The sequence below is a fragment of the Eschrichtius robustus genome, chromosome 3 (assembly GCF_028021215.1).
Source record: "Eschrichtius robustus isolate mEscRob2 chromosome 3, mEscRob2.pri, whole genome shotgun sequence".
Classification (NCBI taxonomy): domain Eukaryota; kingdom Metazoa; phylum Chordata; class Mammalia; order Artiodactyla; family Eschrichtiidae; genus Eschrichtius; species Eschrichtius robustus.
Window position 1 is genome coordinate 104545803 of NC_090826.1, and position 22969 is coordinate 104568771.

Genomic DNA, 22969 nt, shown 5'->3' on the forward strand with positions numbered 1-22969 from the left:
CATCTTTAGTGTATAGGAATGCCAGAGATTTCTATGCATTAATTTTGTATCCTGCTACTTTACCAAATTCATTGATTAGCTCTAGTAGTTCTCTGGTAGCATCTTTAGGATTCTCTGTGTATAGTATCATGTCATCTGCAAACAGTGACAGTTTTACTTTTTCTTTTCTGATTTGGATTCCTTTTATTTCTTTTTTATCTCTGATTGCTGTGGCTAAAACTTCCAAAACTATGTTGAATAATGGTGGTGAGAGTGGGTAACCTTGTCTTGTTCCTGATCTTAGAAGAAAGTGTGTTCTGTTGGTTTTGGATGGAATGTCCTATAAATATCAATTAAATCTATCTGGCCTAATGTCTCATTTAAAGCTTGTGTTTCCTTATTTATTTTCATTTTGGATGATCTGTGCATTGGTGAAAGTGGGGTGTTAAAGTCCCCTACTATTATTGTGTTACTCTCGATTTCCTCTTTTATGGCTGTTAGCATTTGTCTTATGAATTAAGGTACTCCTATGTTGGATGCATAAATATTTACAGTTGGTATATCTTCTCCTTGGATTGATCCCTTGATCATTATGTAGTTTCCTTCTTTGTCTCTTGTAATGGTTTTTATTTTAAAGTCTGTTTTGTCTGATATGAGAATTGCTACTCCAGCTTTCTTTTGACTTCCGTTTGCATGGAATATCTTTTTCCATCCCCTCACTTTCAGTCTGTATGTGTCCCTAGGTCTGAAGCGGGTCTCTTGTAGACAGCACATATATACGGGTCTTGTTTTTGTATCCATTCAGCCAGTCTGTGTCTTTTGGTTGGAGCATTTAATCCATTTGCATTTGAGGTAATTATCGATATGTATGTTCCTATTACCATTTTCTTAATTGTTTGTTATTGTAAGTCTTTTCCTTCTTTTGTGTTTCCTGCCTAGAGAAGTTCCTTTAGCATCTGTTGTAAAGCTGGTTTGGTGGTGCTGAATTCTCTTAGCTTTTGCTTGTCTGTAAAGGTTTTAATTTCTCCGTCGAATCTGAATGAGATCCTTGCTGCATAGAGTAATCTTGGTTGTAGGTTTTTCCTTTTCATCACTTTAAATAAGTCCTGCCACTCCCTTCTGGTTTGCAGAGTTTTTGCTGAAAGATCAGCTGTTATCCTTATGGGGATTCCCCTGTATGTTATTTGTTGCTTTTCCCTTGCTGCTTTTAATATTTTTTCTTTATATTTAATTTTTGATAGTTTGATTAACATGTGTCTTGGCGTGTTTCTCCTTGGACTTATCCTGTATGGGACTCTCTGTGCTTCCTGGACTTGATTGACTATTTCCTTTCCCATATTAGGGAAGTTTTCAACTACAATCTCTTCAGATATTTTCTCAGTCCCTTTCTTTTTCTTCTCTTCTTCTTCTGGGAGCCCTATAATTCGAATGTTGGTGCGTTTAATGTTGTCCCAGAGGTCTCTGAGACTGTCCTCCATTCTTTTTTCTTTATTCTGCTCTGCGGCAGTTATTTCCACTATTCTATCTTCCAGGTCACTTACCCGTTCTTCTGCCTCACTTATTCTGCTATTGATTCCTTCTAGAGAATTTTTAATTTCATTTATTGTGTTGTTCATCATTGTTTGTTTGCTCTTTAGTTCTTCAAGTTCCTTGTTAAACATTTCTTGTATTTTCTCCATTCTATTTCCAAGATTTTGGATCATCTTTACTATCATTATTCTGAATTCTTTTTCAGGTAGACTGCCTACTTCCTCTTCATTTGTTTGGTCTGGTGGGTTTTTACCTTTCTCCTTCATATGCTGCATATTTCTGTGTCTTCTCATTTTGCTTAACTTACTGGGTTTGGGGTCTCCTTTTAGCAGGCTGCAGGTTCATAGTTCCTGTTGTTTTTGGTGTCTGCCCCCAGTCGGTAAGGTTGGTTCAGTGGGTTGTTTAGGCTTCCTGGTGGAGGGGACTGGTCCCTGTGTTCTGGTGGATGAGGCTGGATCTTGTCTTTCTGGTGGGCAGGACCGAGTCCTGTGGTGTGTTTTGGGGTGTCTGTGAACTTAGTATGATTTTAGGCAGCCTCTCTGCTAATGGGTGGGGTTGTGTTCCTGTCTTGCTAGTTGTTCGGCATGGGGTGTCCAGCACTGGAGCTTGCTGGTCTTTGAGTGGAGCTGTCTTAGCATTGAGACGGAGATCTCTGGGAGAGGTCTCGCCAATTGATATTATGTGGGACCAGGAGGTCTCTGGTGGTCCAGTGTCCTGAACTCAGCTCTCTCACCTCTGAGGCTCAGGCCTGACACCCGGCCAGAGCACCAAGACCCTGTCAGCCATACGGAATTATCAAGATAGTGGTCACTGGCAAGTGAAACCACAAGAGAATAGGCCCATGCTGTGCCTGGTTCTGCTGAGCAATTTTCAGACATCAGCTCATTCTGGCAACAGGGCGACTGGGTCAGTGAGGCAGGATGGTGTCTGTGAGGTGGGCGGCGCTCAGCAGATGCGAGGCCTGAGGGGCCCTGTTGAAGCCCTCGGGGAAGGCCGACGGCGGCCAGGACTCCGGCCTCCTGCAGCTGCGGCCTCTTTAGCATCTCCTTCCTGGCGTCACGTTGCTCTCATTCCTGCTTTGGCGGCCGTGCCTTTACCCTGAGGTTCTTCATGAGGTAAGCACTCCCTGAGGTGATGCGTGAAAAGTGCGGGCCTCGCTGAAGCGTGAAAAACGGGAGTGGAGTCATGGGGCCAATGACATTGACTTTTTTGAAGAGTCTGGGTCAGTTGTCTTATTAAATGTCTACATTCTGGTTTATCTGATTGTTTCCTTTTGATTAAATTCAGGTTAAGTATTTTTGGTGAGAATTCTACACAGGTTCTAGGAACAATATTCATAGTGCATTATATGAGAAAACATCTAATGCTAGGTTGTCTCACACATGGTAGAAGTTTGATCACTTGGTTAAGGTGGAAAATGCCATCTCCCTCCATTGTAAAGGCATATTCTACTCCTCATAATTAGCATGAAATACATGAGGTGATACTTGGAGACCACGTAAATGTCTTGTTCTCCAACAACCTTTCATTACTCCCTTGATTTTTAAATTAGTCAGGTCTTCTTAATGCTTTTAGGTAAATTTTAAGCACACAGGATGAAAACTAAATTTTATTTACATTTTAGTTTCCTCATATAACTCAGCCAAATCTGTAATATATAGGTCACACTGTGTTATGTCATTAGCTGTTACTGAGACAAAAAGTGGTAGGAACTAGTTATGTTCTACATTAACAGGAATAAAAGCTACATGAACATATTACCTGGAGGAAGACTGGATGTATTTTGAACAGCTGTTTTGCTTGCATCCTCGTCTTTCTTGGTAAAAGAAGGCAAGTTTTTGGAAAGGGTGTCCAGATAATTAAACTTAAAGGAAAAATCAAAGATTTATTTTAGACTTACACGTGTCTGAAAGGCAAGTGCTACAAGCATGCTAAGTTGGTAAGCAGTGATAAAAGCATATTTTTTAAGGTCCTGAAAAGAAAGTTTGCAAACTACAAGTTGTTCAAGAAACTGATTAACTCAATTCTGGATTTTGTTAATTAGTCATAATTTCCCATAATTTCTTGTCAGGCAGCCTCTGGTTAATAAAAACATCTGGAATTTTCATAGAAGCACAAGGAGTTCTCAACACATGAAAATCCTCCCTTTGCTTGAGAGTTTCAAGGTTTCATAGGAGAGGAGAGCCATGCTCTCCTTCCATGGGCTTCCAAGAACTCACAATCTCTCAGTGTTGCCTCACCAGCTGATGGGTGAGGACATTTTAATAGAATAAAAACTTCAAAATGGGATTTATCAGTGGATAATCATCAGTAGGGATGATTCAACCCAAAAAAGAGCTTAAAATAGATGGGAGAACGTAATTAATAGTGATAATGCAAGGCAGGGAGGTAGAGCTGTAGGAATACACTGGCAAAGAATTTCCCTCTCACATGCTAGTGAGGACATGATTTGGAGAGTATGGGTTAGTCAATTGGGTTGATGCTTGAAGCAGGAAAGAAACAACATCAAGATAGATAGGTTACATTAAAAGCATAGGCATTGTATCAACTTTTATGAAGACTCATTCAATTTTTGTTAATTACATTCAATTACCTGAGACTGATATAACTTGCTTAGTTCAGATTTGCAGTAGGGCGATATTGTTTTGTTCCTAATTTCCTTTAGATAGTTTTGTGTCTTTTCAATTTCCTTCCTGGTGGATATTTCCATAACAATGTAAAACAAGACACAGAACATTAACAAAAACTGTTATTTTCTTTTGTTTCAGCTCTAAATCCCACAGAAAATGGGGATCACTAACAAAACTGATAAGAATTAACTCAGGCATTTTTTTGTCAACTTGTTTCAGTTCATTTTCTGCTTCTTCTAGAATCAGTCACATTTCTGACCTCAGAAATTAGACTTTCATGTAAGATAGGAAATAATGATACCAGCTAGTAGTCTGGTTTTACAGTTGATCTCAAAAGGCTACAAACCACATGGATGACCTTTTTGCATGTCTTTCCATTTCTCTGAGGTTTGAATGGCTTATGAATAATGCAATTAATGATCACAAAGTAAAATAAAAACAATCATAATCTTGCTAGCTGACTTTTCATATTAGAAAATGTACTGGGGAGGCAATAGTCCAGCTAAAAACTACACTTCCCAGCCTTCCCTCTATATACGGATAGCCAGTAAGATGTAAACTGAAGTCACTGGGTAAGACTTCAGAAAGCTTTTAAAGAGGGCTAACTCAGCTGGAGGGCTTTCCCTTTGTCCTTGCTTCATCTCTTTTCCTACTTCCTAAAATATGAATGAAATGGCTGTAGCTGCAGCAGTCATTTTGCAACTATGAAGCAAACTTGAGGATGGAAATCATGTGCTAAGAATGATGGAACAGAAAAAAGGAAGGAATCTTAGTTCCTGATGATGATGTGGCACTGCCTGCCATGGACTACCCACTTCTGACTTCTTTTACATTAGGAAAAATAAACTTCTTTCTTGTAAAGCACTGATTTGGGGGTTGTCCGTTAAATGCAGCCAAACCTAACCCTATCTGAAATAACTTTCATTTTTAAGTGCTTATTGCATGCCAGGGAAACTTTGCAAAGTACTTTACATTTAATCTTACAGTAACTCTATGAGTTACTATTATTATCCCCATTTTATTCGTCAAAAATTCAAGGCATAGAGAAGTAACTAGTAAGAGGTAAAGTCTGAATTAAAATCCAGGTTGCCTGCACCAAAGGCCATGATCTTGAGAAGTCCTTATGCAAGTCAGCTGTTAGTGAACTGACAGAGATCTTAGATACTCAGTGGTCTAATCATCCTCATTTTATAGATAAGCAAACCGAATTCCTGAAGTAAATTTTACTGAAGTAAAACAACCAGCTGGAATCATACAGTCTGCAAATAATCAAATTGGAGCTGATTCTAGGTCTGCTGGCTCTAAGACCAGTGCTCTTTCTCTTATACTAGATGGTCTCTCTGGAAATACTGGCTGAATGAAAATCCTCTTATTTAAACAACTTGAATTTCTCATTAAAATATCTCTACTGCATCACTGGATTCATTCATCAATCTATGGCAGTCTGGCTACTGCCTATCACTCTCTTAAAATTGTTCTCACAAAAGAAATCAATAAACCTTCCAACTGATAAGCACAAATTCCTCTTTTCATTCTCCTTTCTGATTCTTCCATGGCATCTGACATTTGTTGACTACCTTCTATTTCCTTGAAACTTTCTCCTTCCTTAACCCTCCTCCCCTGTGCATTTTCCATGTTGCCAGACCTTCTCTTTCTAGGACACATATCTAATTATGTGTTTCACTTTCTTCTTCAAAAACTTTTGTTGGCTTGCCATTCCTACCTATGGGTTAAAATTCGAAATTGTTAATGTTTCAAAAAAATTTTTAAATGTGAATGGATAACACATGCAAATGTACATAATTCAAAAAGTAGAAAAGAGTACATAATGAAAAGGAAGTCCATCTTGCCCTATCCCCTAACCTCTCAGTCTCCTTCTCCACAGGCACTCACTGTCACCAGGCTCTTGGATATCCTTTCAGGGATATTCTATAGGACAGTATATACTTCTAGTTTGACCTTGTATAGAGGGGTGGCCCATGAGACCTAAGGTCTTATCTCACCACTTCTCCAACACATTCCACAAGGTAGCCCAGACGTTTTTATTAAGAAGCATATTCATCCTGGGAGTCATTCTGGAGAGGAGCCATGCAAATGTGTACAGTGGTACCATATGTACTACTATACACTCAATAAATATATCTGGCTTCCTTTCTTTAGGGCAAGAGGGCTGGGGTTGGAATCCTCAGCTAGGATTGAAAGGAAACCAGAGCACATAATGCTTAGAGAACATTCCTCGTGTGCATTATAAGAATCCTTGCATGTTTACAACTATGCTCTGCATTAAGTTCTAGAATATTTATTAGTATATTAGAATTACCAAAGCACAGAGAATACCTGAGAGCTTCCTTGCTTATGAGAGAGAGAGGATCTACCTAATGGTCAAATGGGCTTCCTCAAAAGATAATAACGTCACTGCCCAAAAGATGAATGACTGCTGGGCAGAAATGTAGTAGAATTTAAAGAACATCGGGTAGCCTGGATGGTAGGACTTTGCAACCCACCCCATTCTAAAATTCCATGACTCCACCAAACTGGGTCTTTCACATGCTTATTTTATGTATAGTTCAGGGTAGAATTACCTCTTTTGAGCTAACTTTTCTTTCCAGTGCTTTGTTGTTTCTTTGTGCCTGTGTAAAAGGAAAGGAAAAAAAATATGATGAAAAAGGGCAATGTTCTCAGCTTACAGATAATAAAAGAAAACCCACCCCTGTATGATAAATTGTTAACAGCATGGAAGATGAAAGGCTAATTCCTTGATGTAGTCACCCACTGTATGACACCCGCACCTCTCCATTTCCTCATCATTTCCTTAATACTGATTGGAACACATTATTGGATCGGCTTACCTCCATTTCTTTTCAGAGAAATCTGTCTCAAAGGTTTCTGGTGGACATTCTGTAGTATTAGCCAAAGACTGCTTGAATAAATCGGTTAGGTGGGCTGCAACTTTAAAAACAGATGCATTTAACTTTTATCCTCACTTCTTGACAGCCCAACACACAATCAGTACCCAATTACTCATTTGAGATGTTTTCTAAGAGCCTATATTGAGTCTATCAAGTGATTACTAGAATTTCCATGACCAAGCTATAATATAACAGGAAACCAGGTATCTCTATGAAATACCCTCTTAGAGAATACACATCTTATAGTCAAAATGTAAAATGTAAGTGACACCTCATTTGTTCCACATCACTGGGGGCGTCAGTGTTCTACCTAACTGAATTTCTTCACATCTGAAGCACCAAAGCTCAAAAAAATTAAACACTTTATTGAAATTGTTTTTCTAAAAAAATATCTAAAGATCTAAATCTAAGAATATGAATATAATAAAACAGTTATTTGCTAATTCGGGCAGTGGTTCTCAGAGGTTATTCCAGAGAACATGGTATTGGCGGGATGTTTAACAGGAGATTAAAAAAGAAAGAAGGTTCCATGTTCCATGGTTATATGAGTTTGGGAAACACTGCTTTTTACAAGGTTAAATATGTTTCATTACTGTAGAGCTTTTCTGGACCCTTAATTAGTTCTTGTACCTTGTGGCTGTCTAAGAAAATAAGGCAATATGCAGCATTATGCAAACTTATGTTAGCATAGAACTCACTTTTTTTTTCTGGAGCTGTCTCATAGACTAGTGTTTTAGGAAGTAATTTGGGGAGCAGTGACTTAGGATCACCACTATTAATGTGTCAGGGGCAGCTGTAAACATGCAAGACTCTGTTTGATTCCTGCATCTGTTTGTCTGTTTGAAAAATACGTTTGATTTGTCCTTCACTATTAGGCAGCCTGTGCATTTACCTTACAGTGATTGTTCCCTCACACCAGAGGTTAAAAATTCAAATGCTACAATGTAGGGTCACCAGATAAAGTATAGGGCATCTAGTTAAATTTGAATTTCAGATAAACAACAAAAAATCTTTAGTATAAGTATGCTCCATGTTATTTTGGGACATACTTATAACAAAAAAAAAATTGTTGTTTGTCTGAAATTCAAATTTAACTTGGCCTTCTGTATTTTTATTTGCTAAAGCTGGCAACCCTAACATAAGAGGCCACCCAGGAAAAAGAGTGACAACAGAGTGTAAGGACAGGAGACACCGGTGGCTGTGATGGATTCTTTTGTTCATGGCAGTTCTAAAGGGGCAGCTGCTAATCATCTTCAGCTACATGTCACTGTGTGGTAATGGGACATTTCAAGATAAGGAAAATTCAGATACAGAAACAACTAAAGCAACTGTGCAAGACAACACTGTGGGGGACACACAAACACATATGTGGGCTGAATGGAGCCCGTGGCTGCCAGTTTCTGACTTTTGTCATATGACCAAAATAGAAAAGAAAACCCCAAACCACAGAAATTCTCCACTGCTTGTCTTCTGTGAACTATGGAACCATATAACCAAGTTTGCTGGGGCTGTATATATCCCCAAATAAATAAGCTTTCCAAGAGTAGACTGCTTGGGCCACATATAGTGCAAAACAGTGCAAGGTTTTGGTGATACCTGTGTAGCTGCTCCAAAGTTCTGTGTGTGTGTGTGGTGTGTGTGTGTGTGTGTGTGTGTGTGTGTGTGTGTATTGGGAGTAGAGTGTTGGTTGGTTGACTGTTTCCTTCCTGTATGTTTGCTATGTTCTAAATGCAAGTTGAGGCTAACTTAAAAGCCAAATGTCAACCTTTTTCATTCAAAATGTGATAGTTAAAGATAAATTAGAGGCAATCATGGTTTGAAGGATCTCACAATTTAGGCAGGAAAAAAATATATAAATAAATCATTACAATACAACATGGCCAATATGACAACAGAAATATGTACACGGTACTTTGTTATCAGATGAGAGAATAACTGAGGAGTGTATTCAAGATTGTTCCTTTGCAATCTGTAACTATTTTGCAGAAAAATATTAAATATAATTACCTTCAGTAACACAACTTTTTGTAGTTTCCTCCATTTTAGGGAAAGACTGAAATGAAGACAGAATTCCTTAATGATGATGATTATATTACATACAAAATTTACTTTGTTTAGAAGGATTCCTTATGTGATCAAATTGATCTTTTATGGAACTTACTATAAAATGAATTAGTTTTTTAATGCCAATACAAAAAGTGACTTGATTTTTTTTAGTAATTTCTTTCACTTAGCAAATTTCTAAAAATGGAAATCATTTTAAGTGTAGAAATTGATTTTTCTTCCTTCTTCCTATTTCATTCATTAATTCATATGACATTTCAATGAATGTCAGTTTCTCTGAAGACAATAAAAACTTTTACTTAAGAGCCTTCAGAATTAGTTATGATTTAAGGAAGAGCCTAAAAAGCTTTTGGAAAATTCGATATATATAAGGGATCAGAGTTCCACAGAAATAAGAAATTATAAGGAGGGAGAAAATGCTTCATAGAAGTGGCAGAAACAGCTATTATTTACAATATTTTGTCTCGAAGCATTTAATATTGAAACAATAGTAAAACCACTAGAGTAAAAACATTTCTTTCTCACCATAACTAGCTTGAGGAGATCTGCAGCATTGGCTCTCTCCTCCTCAGTTCTGGAATCTTTAACTGTCATTTCCTGTAGCTCATCTTCTTTCTTTAGAATATGGTTTATATAATCCTAAATCAGTAGAATAAAAGAAATCAATAAAATGCAGAAATATGGTAGAGAGAGACACAGAATAGTCAACATCAGCTTGAAATATTACAAAAAGGTTAAGAATATGTAAGTTCACAAGGCTCAACAACCAGTTACTGGTCAAGCAATCTGGAAAGGCTTTTCATTAATACATTAATAAACAAAGACCTGAAAAGTCCAAAAGCAAAGCTTTAAGAGCCACAGGACATTATAATTGTCTGACGACCTCAGAGAGGCCCAACTTCTCATTCAGTGCTCCAGTGTCCTCATCAATAAAATAGACAGAGTTGGCTTAGATGATTTCTAGAGTCCTTTCCAGGTATAGCCTTTATGATGAGATCTATGAAAGTAAGTTACTCAGTTCATGCCTTTGCTTCCAAGAGAAATATACTTTACCTTTTGCATAAATATTTGATCTGTTTTCACAAATAACGGTCCCCTGCTGTAATGCCAGGTATTGGGTATATAACCATAAACAAAACACATATGATACCTGTTCTGAGAGAGCTGACACACTTGACAGTGAGAAGTTATAGATATGCTTATACAGTTAACTATATATGTACAAATTCTTAGACTATTTCCAAAAACCAACAATCCTTTTCTTCCTCGGACAAGTATCAGGTTAATATGCAGTTCTACCTTTTTCCAGCGGTTACTAGATCAGTTTTCCATATAGTGAGAGAGGAGGAGGATGATATTGCAATCACATATAAAAGTTACTTATCTTCTCAATGTCTTTGGGGCCTCAATACTTCCCATACCTTATGGGAACCATTAAGCATTTTCTGCCTTTCAACCTCTTACCCTCTAGAAGATTGACATTTACGTGTTTCATTAGATAAATATTGGCAGAATTACATAATTTCATGTTCCTCAGGAAACCAAGAAGAATGATTGCTCTGTTCCTGATTCTTTTGGGTCAGGTTACCTGAATTCCATTACCTTCAGGGAAATCTGCAGTTTCAATTTCACCTCATTCCTAATGACCTCGTGCTGGATGAACTGGCGTATCTGTAGCACGCTGGGGCTCTTCCGTATAGGGGCTGGGGTGCTCACTAACTGTTTGGACCCAACGTCGAGGCCCTTCCAAATCTGAGTGCCAAATGGAGGTCCTGGAGTTTTTTTCTATTAACGAAATAAAGCAAAACAACCACCAAACAAATGAGACTATTTTACCATTAGAATTTTTTTTTTCCACCGAGTACTTATTATGTAGACACTGCATGCTAGGAACCACTCGTTAGGGAATACCACCGTGAAAAAATGGATCCCTGTTCTCAAAAAGGTTTGCAAATATAAGGGAAATTGGGAACAGAACTGGGCAAGTTTTCCTCTTTAAATATGTTACCAAGAATAAGGATATTTAAAAATCCTGTTGCCTGATGTCCCACTGGATAGCGTTTAGGGGAATGCTAAGCCATGCTGTTGCCATGGTGATGCAGCAGCAGCACTGTTTATGCCAAATGCATGCAACTATTCCTTAAAATCCACAGGGAGCCTAAGACACTTGGAATTAACAATCTTTAACTTTTTGGTTCCATGTTCATTTTGACCTGGAGAGATCCTTTGAGAGAGAAATCATCCCATAGATCTGGGAGGTCTTTGAGCTCTTTCTAGATTAAGCATGCCCCTAGAATCTTCCCAGGATCTCTTGGGCAGAAACATGTGCCTTGAGCAGACTCACATCTCTATGTTCTCCTTGAATTGATTTTCAGGAGTGGTGTGCTTTGATGTGTTTCATTTTAAATTGCTCTTCAATTTCATTCCTTTTTATAGCTGAGTAATATTCCATTGTATACATGTGCCACATCTCTTTATCCATTCACCTGTTGATGGACATTTAGGTTGCTTCCATGTCCTGGCTATTGAAAATAGTGCTTCAGTGAACATTGTGGTACATGTATCTTCTTGAATTATGGTTTTCTGAGGGTATATGCCCAGGAGTGGGATTGCTGGGTCGTATGGTAGTTCTTTTTTTAGTTTTTTAAGGAACCTCCGTACTGCTCTCCATAGTGGCTGTATCAATTTACATTCCCACCAACAGGGCAGGAGGGTTGGGTTCCCTTTTCTCCACTCACTCTCCAGCATTTATGAAAAAAATAAAATAAATTGTTCTTCAGTGCCAAATGCCTGGTCAGTGATAACTACTCAGAGGCTTGCCTGGGTGGCCACTCCACTGGGCATAGAAGGTCATAGCTATAGGAGCTGTGAAGAAAGAGAATGAACTTCCTTCATTAATCTCAGGTGTGGTGTATTATTTCTCACAGTGCAGTATTTTCAACTTGGAGATAGTTTTAGTAAACCATTTGGTGTGGTCTTTTCATTTTTCAGATAAGGAGTTAGACATGCAGTGTGACTTTTCCCAAATCCCACATTAATAATTGATAGAGCCAAGACTAGAATTCAGATCATCTTCATTCACCATGTTGATTATAGGCAACAAACTGAAATATAGGGTCCTGTGTGCAAGCACAGGTCACTACCCACACCCTGCCGGGAGCCTGTGCAGCATGCCAGGGCCAGCTTCCCCAGGAGAACACACGGCATGTCTCAGGCTGTTGCAACGTCATGCCAGCCTCTGCTGCTGCAAGCACTCCCAGCATCTCAATTGTGACTACTGTACCCCTCGCTCTCCCCGGCCTGAGTGAGCAAGAGAGCCCTAATTAGCCACTGCTTTAACCGCCTACTCTCTGGCCAGGGAACAGATGCCTGAGGGCAGCCTACATGCAGAGATGGGGCCAAAACCAAAGCTGAACCCCAGGAGCTGTGCGAACAAAGAAGAGAAAGGGAAAGCTCTCTGTGCAGCCTCAAGAGCAGCAGACTAAATCCCTGCAATCGACTTGGTAAACCCTGCAACTGTGGAATACCTGAATAGACAACGAGTGCTCCCGAAATTGAGGCAGTGGACTTTGGGGGAAACTGTGGACTTGGGTTTGCTTTCTGCGTCTGATTTGTTTTTGGTTTTATGTTTATCTTAGTTTAGTTTTTAGAGTTTGTTTTCATTTGTGGGTTTGTTTATTGGTTTAGTTGATCTCTTACTTTTTTGTTTCTCTTTCTGTGAGTGTGTGTGTGTGTGTTTCTTTGTGTGATTTTGTCTGCTTAGTTTTGCTTTTACCATTTGTCTTGGGGTTCTGTCTGTTCGTATTTATTTTTCTTTTTGCAAGTGTGTGTGTGTGTTTCTTTGTGTGATTTTGTCTGTTTAGTTTTGCTGTTACCATTTCTTTTGGCATTCTGTTTGTTCTTGTTGTTTTTTTCTTTTTCTCTTAATTTTCTTCCATGCCATGTGGCTGTCAAGGTCTTGGTGCTCCAGCTGGGTGTCAGGCCTAAGCCTCTGAGGTGAGAGAGCCGAGTCCAGGATGTTGGACCACCAGAGACCTCCCAGCCCCACGTAATATTAATTGGTGAGAGGTGTCCCAGAGATCTCCATCTCAACACCAAGACCCAGCTGCACCCAACAGCCAGCAAGCTCCAGTGCTGGACGCTGCATGCCAAACAACTAGCAAGACAGAAACACAACCCCATCCATTAGCAGAGAGGCTACATAAAGTCATACTAAGTTCACAGATACTCCAAAACACACCACTGGATGCAGCGCTGCCCACCAGAGGGACAAGCTCCAGCCCCAACCACCAGAACACAGGCAATGGTCCCCTGCACCAGGAAGCCTACACAACCCACTGAACCAACCTCACCCACTGGGGGAAGACATCAGAAATAAAGGAACTAGGAAACTGCAGCCTGAGAAAAGGAGACCCCAAACACAGTAAGTTAAACAAAATGAGAAGACAGAGAAGTATGCAGCAGACAAGGAGCTAGGTAAAAACCCACCAGACCAAACAAATGAAGAGGAAATAGGCAGCCTACCTGAAAAAGAATTCAGAGTAATGATAGTAAAAATGATCCAAAATCTCAGAAATACAATGGAGAAAATACAAGAAATGTTTAACAATGACTTAGGAGAACTAAAGAGCAAACAAACAATGATGAACAACACAATAAATGAAATTAAAAATACACTAGAAGGAATCAATAGCAGAATAAGTGAGGCAGAAGAACGGATAAGTGACCTGGAAGATAGAATAGTGGAAATAACTGCCACCTAGCAGAATAAAGAAAAAAGAAAGAAAGGAATTGAGGACAGTCTCAGAGACCTCTGGGACAACATTAAATGCACCAACATTCGAATTATAGGGGTCCCAGAAGAAGAGAAAAAGAAAAAGACTGAGAAAATATTTGAAGAGATTATAGTTGAAAACTTCCCTAATATGGGAAAGGAAACAGTCAGTCAAGTGCAGGAAGCACAGAGACTCCCATACTGGATAAATCCAAGGAGAAACATGCCAAGACACATATAATCAAACTATCAAAAATTAAATATAAAGAAAAAATATTAAAAGCAGCAAGGGAAAAGCAACATATAACATACAAGGGAATCCCCATAAGGTTAACAGCTGATCTTTCAGCAAAAACTCTGCAAGCCAGAAGGGAGTGGCAGGACATATTAAAGTGATGAAAGGGAAAAACCTACAACCAAGATTACTCTCCCCAGCAAGGGTGTCATTCAGATTCGACAGAAAAATTAAAACCTTTACAGACAAGCAAAGGCTAAGAGAATTCAGCATCACCAAACCAGCTTTACAACAAATGCTAAAGGAACTTCTCTAGGCAGGAAAAACAAGAGAAGGAAAAGACCTAAAAAACAAACCCCAAACATTTAAGAAAATGGTAACAGGAACATACATATCCATAATTACCTTAAATGCAAATGGATTAAATGCTCCAACCAAAAGACACAGACTGGCTGAATGGATACAAAAACAAGACCCGTATATATGCTGCCTACAAGAGACCCCTTCAGACCTGAGGAAACATACAGACTGAAAGGGAGGGGATGGAAAAAAATATTCCATGCAAATGGAAATCAAAAGAAAGGTGGAGTAGCAATTCTCATATCAGACAAAATAGACTTTAAAATAAAGACTGTTACAAGAGACAAAGGACACTACCTAATGATCAAGGGATCAATCCAAGAAGATATGACAATTGTAAAAATTTATGCACCCAACATAGGAGCACCTCAATACATAAGGCAAATGCTAACAGCCATAAAAAGGGAAATCGACAGTGACACAATCACAGTAGGGGACGTTAACACCCCACTTTCACCAATGGACAGATCATTCAAAATGAAAATAAGTAAGGAAACACAAGCTCTAAATGACACATTAGACCAGATGGACTTAATTGATATTTATAGGACATTCCATCCAAAACCAACAGAATACACTTTCTTCTCAAGTGCACATGGACCATTCTCCAGGATAGATCATATCTTGGGTCACAAATCAAGCCTCAGAAAATTTAAGAAAACTGAAATCTTATCAAGTATCTTTTCTGACCACAATGCTATGAGACAAGATATCAATTACAGGAAAAAAAACTGTAAAAGTACAAACACATGGAGGCTAAACAATACGCTACTAAACAACCAAGAGATCACTGAAAAAATCAAAGAGGATATTAAAAAATGCCTAGAAACAAATGACAATGAAAACACGATGACCGAAAACCTACAGGATGCAGCAAAAGCAGTTCTAAGAGGGAAGTTTACAGCAATACAATCCTACCTCAAGAAACAAGAAAAATCTCAAATAAACAACCTAACCTTACACTTAAATCAATTAGAGAAAGAAGAACAGAAAACCCCAAAGCAGAAGGAAAGAAATCATAAAGATCAGATCAGAAATAAATGAAAAAGAAATGAAGGAAACAATAGCAAAGATCAATAAAACTAAAAGCTGGTTCTTTGAGAAGACAAACAAAATTAATAAACCATTAGCCAGACTCATCAAGCAAAACAGGGAGAAGACTCAAATCAACAGAATTAGAAATGTAAAAGAAGTAACAACTGACACTGCAGAAATACAAAGTATCATGAGAGACTACTACATGCAACTATATGCCAATAAAATGGACAATCTTTAAGAAATGGACAAATGCTGAGAGAAAAGTACACTCTTCCAAGACTGATCCAGGAAGAAATAGAAAATATGAACAGACCAATCACAAGTAATGAAATTGAAACTGTGATTAAAAATCTTCCAACAAACAAAAGCCCAAGACCAGATGGCTTCACAGGTGAATTTTTTCAAACATTTAGAGAAGAGCTAACACCTATCCTTCTCAAACTCTTCCAAAATATAGCAGAAGGAGGAACACTCCCAAACTCATTCTACAAGGCCACCATCACCCTGATACCAAAACCAGACAAAGATGTCACAAAAAAAGAAAACTACAGGCCAATATCACTGATGAACATAGATGCAAAAATCCTCAACAAAATACTAGGCAACAGAATCCAGCAGCACATTAAAAGGATCATACACGATGATCAAGTGGGGTTTATCCCAGGAATGCAAGGATTCCTCAATATATGCAAATCAATCAATGTGATACAGCAAGCATATTAACAAATTGAGGGATAAAAACCACCTGATAGTCTCAATAGATGCAGAAAAGGCTTTTGACAAAATTCAACACTCATTTATGATAAAAACCCTCCAGAAAGTAGGCATAGTGGGAACTTACCTAAACATAATAAAGGCCATATACGACAAACCCACAGCCAACATCATTCTCAATGGTGAAAAACTGAAACCATTTCCTCTAATATCAGGAACAAGACATTGGTGTCCAGTTTTATCACTATTATTCAACATAGTTTTGGAAGTTTTAGCCACAGCAATCAGAGAAGAAAAAGAAATTAAAGGAATCCAAATCAGAAAAGAATTAAATTTTCACTATTTGCAGATGACATGATACTATACATAGAGAATTCTAAAGATGCTAACAGAAAACTACTAGAGCTAATCAATGAATTTGCTAAAGTAGCAGGATACAAATTAATGCACAGAAATCTCTTGCATTCCTATACACTAGCAACAAAAAATCTGAAAGAGAAATTATGGAAACACTCCCATTTACCACTGTAACAAAATGGATAAAATACCCAGGAATAAACCTACCTAAGGAGACAAAAGACCTGTATGCAGAAAACCATAAGACACTGAAGAAAGAAATCAAAGACGATACAAACAGATGGGGAGATATACTATGTTCTTGGATTGGAAGAATCAACATTGTGAAAATGACTATACTACCCAAAGCAATCTACAGATTCAATGCAATCCCTATCAAACTACCAATGGCATTTTTCACAGAACTAGAGCAAAAAATTTTACAATTTGTATGGAAACACAAAAGATCCTGAATAGCCAAAGCAATCTTGAGAAAGAAAAACAGAGCTGGAGAAATCAGGCTTCCTGATTTCAGACTATACTACAAACTACAGTAACCAAGACAGTATAGTACTGGCACAAAAACAGAAATATAGATCAATGGAACAGGATAGAAAGCCTAGAGATAAACCCATGCACATATGGTCAACTAATCTATGAAAAAGGAGGCAAGAATATACTACGGAGAAAAGATATCCTCTTCAATAAGTGGTGTTGGGAAAACTGGACAGCTACATGTAAAAGAATGAAATTAGAAAACTCCTTAACACCATACATAAAAATAAACTCAAAACGGATTAAAAACCTAAATGTAAGGCCAGACTCTATAAAACTCTTAGAGGAAAACATAGGCAGAACGCTTTATGACATAAATCACAGCAAGATCCTTTTTGACCCACCTCCTAGAGTAATGGAAATAAAAACAAAAATAAACAAATGGGGCCTAATGAAAGTTAAAAACTTTTGCACAGCAAAGGAAACCTTAAAAAAGATGAAAAGACAACTCTCAGAATGGGAGGAAATATTTGCAAATGAAGCAACTGACAAAGGATTAATCTCCAAAATATACAAGCAGCTCATGCAGCTCAATACCAAATAAACTAATAACCCTGTCCAAAAGTGGGCGGAAGACCTAAATAGACATTTCTCCAAAGAAGATATACAGATTGCCAACAAACATATGAAAGGATGCTCAACATCACTAATCATTAGAGAAATGCAAATCAAAACCAGAATGAGGTATCACCTCACACCGGTCAGAACGGCCATTATCAAAATATCTACATAGAATAAATGCTGGAGAGGGTGTGGAGAAAAGGGAACCCTCTTGCACTGTTGGTGGGAATGTAAATTGATGCAGCTACTATGGAGAACAGCATGTAGGTTCCTTTAAAAACTAAAAATAGAACTCCCATACGACCCAGCAATCCCACTACAGGGCATACACGCTAAGAAAACCATAATTCGAAGAGTCATGTACCACAATGTTCATTGCAGCTCTATTTACAATAGCCAGGACGTGGAAGCAACCTCAGTGTCCATCGACAGATGAATGGATAAAGAAGATGTGGCATATATATACAATGGAATATTACTCAGCTATAAAAAGAAACAAAATTGAGTTATTTGTAGCGAGATGGATGGACCTAGAGTCTGTCATACAGAGTGAAGTAAGTCAGAAAGAGAAAAACAAATACCGTATGCTAACACATATATATGGAATCTAAAAAAAGAAAAATGGTTCTGATGAACCTGGGGGCAGGACAGGAATAAAGACACAGACGTAGAGAATGGACTTGAAGACACGGGTCGGGGTTGGGGGAGGGGAAGCTGGGACGAAGTGAGAGAGTAGCATTGACATATATACACTACCAAATGTAAAATAGATAGCTAGTGGGAAGCAGTTGCATACCATAGGGAGATCAGCTTGGTGCTTTGTGACCACCTAGAGGGGTGGGATAGGGAGGGTGGGAGGGAGGCTCAAGAGGGACGGGATATGGGGATATATGTATACGTATAGCTGATTCACTTTGTTATACAGCAGAAACTAACACAACATTGTAAAGCAATTATACTCCAATAAATTTGTAAAAAAAATGAAATGGCAAATCTGGCAAGATGCAGGACTTCATGATTCTTGCTGAAGATATTTTCTTTCACTCTTTAAAAACCTTAGGTGGGCCTTTCTCTAAGCTGCCACAATTACAATGCTTACTTTTTAACACTGCAGTTGCAAGTCCCTGTATTTAATATTTCATATTATTCTTACATACTCAGTTTGTGCATTAATAAATTAAGACTAAAGGGAAAGTGAAAGACCTAAGATTGTGTGTTAAAACTAACAAATAAATATTGGGAGAGGGAAGGTTTCTGTATTGCAAAATATCAGTAATGGGTTACTCAAACTGAATATTTTCATACTATAGGAAGACGTTCAAGTCTGCAATGTAGGCTAAAAGAAATAAAACTGAGATAAACCAGTCAGGTATATTTCTCTAAAATCTACAAATATAAAACTCCTTGAGCCAATTAACAATTTACAAAAGAAGGAAAATATGTGAATATACAGGAGAAGAGCTGAACTCTGGTCCATAGGTAGATGGATATGCAAATATAGTTACTTTATAGCAGAAAAATTTATACCTCAACTGAGGGAAATGTCTCCCATGTCCTTGACTGGAGATTAGGAGGAACAATTGTATCTAATTCTTTCTTCATTAGCCATGGTGAAGCTTCATGGAAAGGGCGAAGCACAGTGATGCTCAGGGCACCTGGTTCACAAAGAGTTATCAGAGGATCATTTCTCTTTCAGAAATATTCTGAGAAATTCAATAGGTATTCACCAAATCGAAAACTTTTGAGAAGCCAGACACAATGACCATGCTTAAGGACCTTACAGTCTAACAAGAAAGGAGAGTCTCAGTCATGGTAACACCTAAAAAAGCTGGATTTAGATCGCCTGAAAGTATTAATGGACACTTCACTGTCCTTCGGAAACCACATCCAAGTCCTGTCAGTTCTACCACTAAACATTTCTTGAGTTCATCTATCTCTTCCCCCTCCAGTGACCCTACCTTAGACTATTCCCCTCAGAGCCATCCTGTTTTGGACTACAATGACAACTAACTTTTCTGCCCACATCTACTCTGAATAAACCTCCCTCTGCAGTCAGGGTGACTGATTATGCTAGCCCATGATATAAAATCTTCTTTGAGTTCCCATTGCTTATGGGATAAAACAGAGGCCTTAACGTTTTCTCACCCCTGACTCAACTTGCGCTATTTTCCCTTCTGTACTTTGGCTACTTTAGCCTTTTTTCCCCTACTCTCCAAAGCTTTAAGCTTCCTGCTTTGTATTCTCTCTTCCAAGAAAGCTCCTCCTCCTATTTTAATTAATGCTTACTTATCCAGTAGCTCTTGGCTCCAGTGTTTTCAGGGAAGCCTTCTAGACTATGTCAGGCTCCTCTGTTAGATGTTCTCACAGAATCATATTCCTTTACTTCATAGATCTTATCCCAATTTATAATGATACAGTTATTTGTGTGACTATACATTTAATGCCTATCTCTCTCATTAAAGTCTAAGCTCTGTGAAAGCAGGGTCCATTGCTGTCTTAGCTCACCACTGTATTCCTAACACCCAGCCAGTGTTTGGCACATGGTGGTTTTTCACGTAGATGCTAGTTAAACAACTAACAAAGCAATTTGAGATGAATTCCTATTCTCTTACAGTTCCACACACAGACTGCATAACCAGTCAGAGCTCCCCACTCCCCATATTCACACAGAAAGAGCAAATTTATAACATCATGCAATGTACATTGATACATTCAAAGATACAATTGTACATAGATGCAGGCATATTCATAAATGAGCACAAAATACATCCCACCAACCAGAGAAAAGATAAAAAGGAAACACACACATAAACCTAGATATAGCACATTGCTTTGGTATACAGATAACATGAAAGTTTTTGTTTTCCTGTGTTTAAATACACGTTACATATACAGTGGCTCTTACTTAGTGCAATATATGTCTCTAACCTTTAATCACACACTAATTTCTTTCAAATTGATGAAAACATGTAAATGCCCAATGAATATAATATGTAACTTATCCTATATTTCAGGTTGATTTTCTAACTGACACATGAAATGTACTTTCTCCTCTCGTTGTACTAAATTCACCAAGGCAACACATTCAAAATGATAAAAAGTGAACTTATGAAAGATAACTCACTTTTGTTTTTCCCTACCAGGATGAAACAAATACATAAATAGGAACCTAGGTACATAACTAAACATACCTAACAGATATAAATGCAGATACAAATCTGCTTATAGGTAGGAGGAGGACCATACACAATTTATATAGGTTGATGCTTAGATAAAGCGTGGTACAAACATAAATCACTGTATAAATAGGTTGACATGGCCAGGTGAAAAGTAGAGTTGAAAAGCGAGCAAAGGGAAAAAAGTAGAGATGACACCGGGGTAGATTGGATAAGGAGGATGAGAGCTGGGAAAGGGACACAGCGAGTTCCAGTCTGGATTCTCTACCTGGCTGTTCCTGTACTGGCTCTTGAAGAATGACGGTAGTTGATTCTCCGTATGCCAAGGAGAGGTATTCTTCTATGTCACTGTCCCGAAGAAGTTCCACTCCTGATCCATCAGCATAGATAACAAAAAACCTATTTGAAGAAATAAAAATCTAATCCCTTGACGTGTTCAGCTAAAATGCTCCTTGAACTTGGAACTGAAAATAAAAGTAATGATGTTATTTTTATCGAATTACCTGGGGACATGTTCACCATAGATTTGCAGATGACTCTTATGAAGGTGAGTGGATGATAACGTGTCATAGCCTTCAGTTTTTGCATTTAAATCATCTTCCAAATTGTTTTCAGGTAGGATAGTTGATGCACTACCATCAGCCATGACCTAAGGGACATAGTATATAAGCAACTAAAAGAAAAGAAAAATGCCATAAACTTACATTTCTTTTGATCCCATTTGAGAAAGCAGGTGATCTTTTGGATACTCAGAAAATCAGGGATATTTCTTTGTAAGGAATTGTGCACTAAGTATAGATTGCATTAATAAAAGTGAAAACCTAGTAGCACATCTCCACTTACAAACCACACCTAGACTGTGAAAACAAACAGGAAGACAAACCTGAATACATTCAGAGGAAGGTGACTAGGATGGCAGGGGACTCACTTATCTTCTGAGGATAAGTTCAGGGAACTGGGAATTTAAACATGGAGGGAAGGCTATTTATGTGACGGTTGTCTTGAAACATTAAGAGTGACAGTATGGATTCTAAGCACAGAATTAGGACTCATGGATATATAGGGAGACAGATTGAGTCTCACTATAAGAACTGTTCTAGCCATTACTACTGTCTAGATATGGTGTGGTCAGGCTGAAAGGCCACTGAAGGGAATGCCCAAGAAGAGCATCAATGTCTAGAATAATGTTTGGCTTGCATGTTTCAACTTAGAGGGTTTGGGCTTTAGGTTTCAATTTCAATTTATTGCACATTGAAATCTCTTAGCAGCCTGAACTCATGCTGTGAAGTCTCACTGACTTAGCACAGAAAAACTAAGTTGGATCAGGGCTTGTCTGAATCCCAAACAAAGTTGGGGACTCTGTGGTACGGTTCCAAATCTAAAAAGTAACTTCACCACCCGCCAGCCAACACATGAAATTCCACCGCTGGGTGAGGAGTGAAAAAAAAAGTGCCTAGAGAAGGGGCTGGCAAACATCTTTTTGTCAAGGGCCAGATAGTAAATATTTTAGGGTTTGTTGGCTGTAGAGTTTCTGTTGCAACTACTCAACTCTGCCATTATATGCAAAAGCAGCCAGAGACAATATGTAAACAAATGAGCGTGGCTATGTTGCAGTAAAACTTTATAGTGGCACTGAAATTTGAATTTCTTATAATTTTTATGTGTCATGAAATATCCTTCTCCTTTTGATTTCCTCCAACCATTTAAAAATGTAAAATGCAGTCACTCTGCATTTTTACCTCATGGGCCCATATAAACAAGTGGCCATGGTTTGCCAATGCCTGGCTTAGAGATAAGAGGAAGGACAGAGAAACAGAAGATGGAGCTCTACCACTGAATAGCTAAGCACCTCTCCAGGCTTCTCAACACCCATCCTCAGCCCTACTGGAACCCTCACACTAACTGATAGTTCTCAGTTTGGATTCTCTGCCTAGTGAAGCAGACTTGCTTGCTGCCCCATGTAATTTCTCTCACTTGAACCCAGATACAGAGCATTTATATCACTCCTCTTTGTTGGCATTCTTTTTAGATGGTTAGTAACTTTTTTCCCTTTTGTTCTAATTACTTATTTGGCTTTAGCATTTCAACCATCCTCATTGTTGGACTTG

General features: G+C 38.3%; 1 protein-coding gene across 1 annotated transcript in view; it reads right to left on the minus strand.

The window, feature by feature from the left end:
* Window positions 1–22969, minus strand: part of SPAG17 (sperm associated antigen 17) — a 218408-nt gene that overhangs the window by 25591 nt on the left and 169848 nt on the right. Inside the window, exons 33-42 of the mRNA XM_068538157.1 lie at window positions 21365–21510; window positions 21130–21260; window positions 19213–19340; window positions 10715–10897; window positions 9638–9751; window positions 9056–9101; window positions 6989–7088; window positions 6722–6769; window positions 4103–4202; window positions 3271–3373 (exon numbers count right to left, since the gene is read on the minus strand). Of these exons, the coding sequence (XP_068394258.1) occupies window positions 3271–3373; window positions 4103–4202; window positions 6722–6769; window positions 6989–7088; window positions 9056–9101; window positions 9638–9751; window positions 10715–10897; window positions 19213–19340; window positions 21130–21260; window positions 21365–21510 (1099 nt within the window). The remainder of the gene's footprint in view (window positions 1–3270; window positions 3374–4102; window positions 4203–6721; window positions 6770–6988; window positions 7089–9055; window positions 9102–9637; window positions 9752–10714; window positions 10898–19212; window positions 19341–21129; window positions 21261–21364; window positions 21511–22969) is intronic.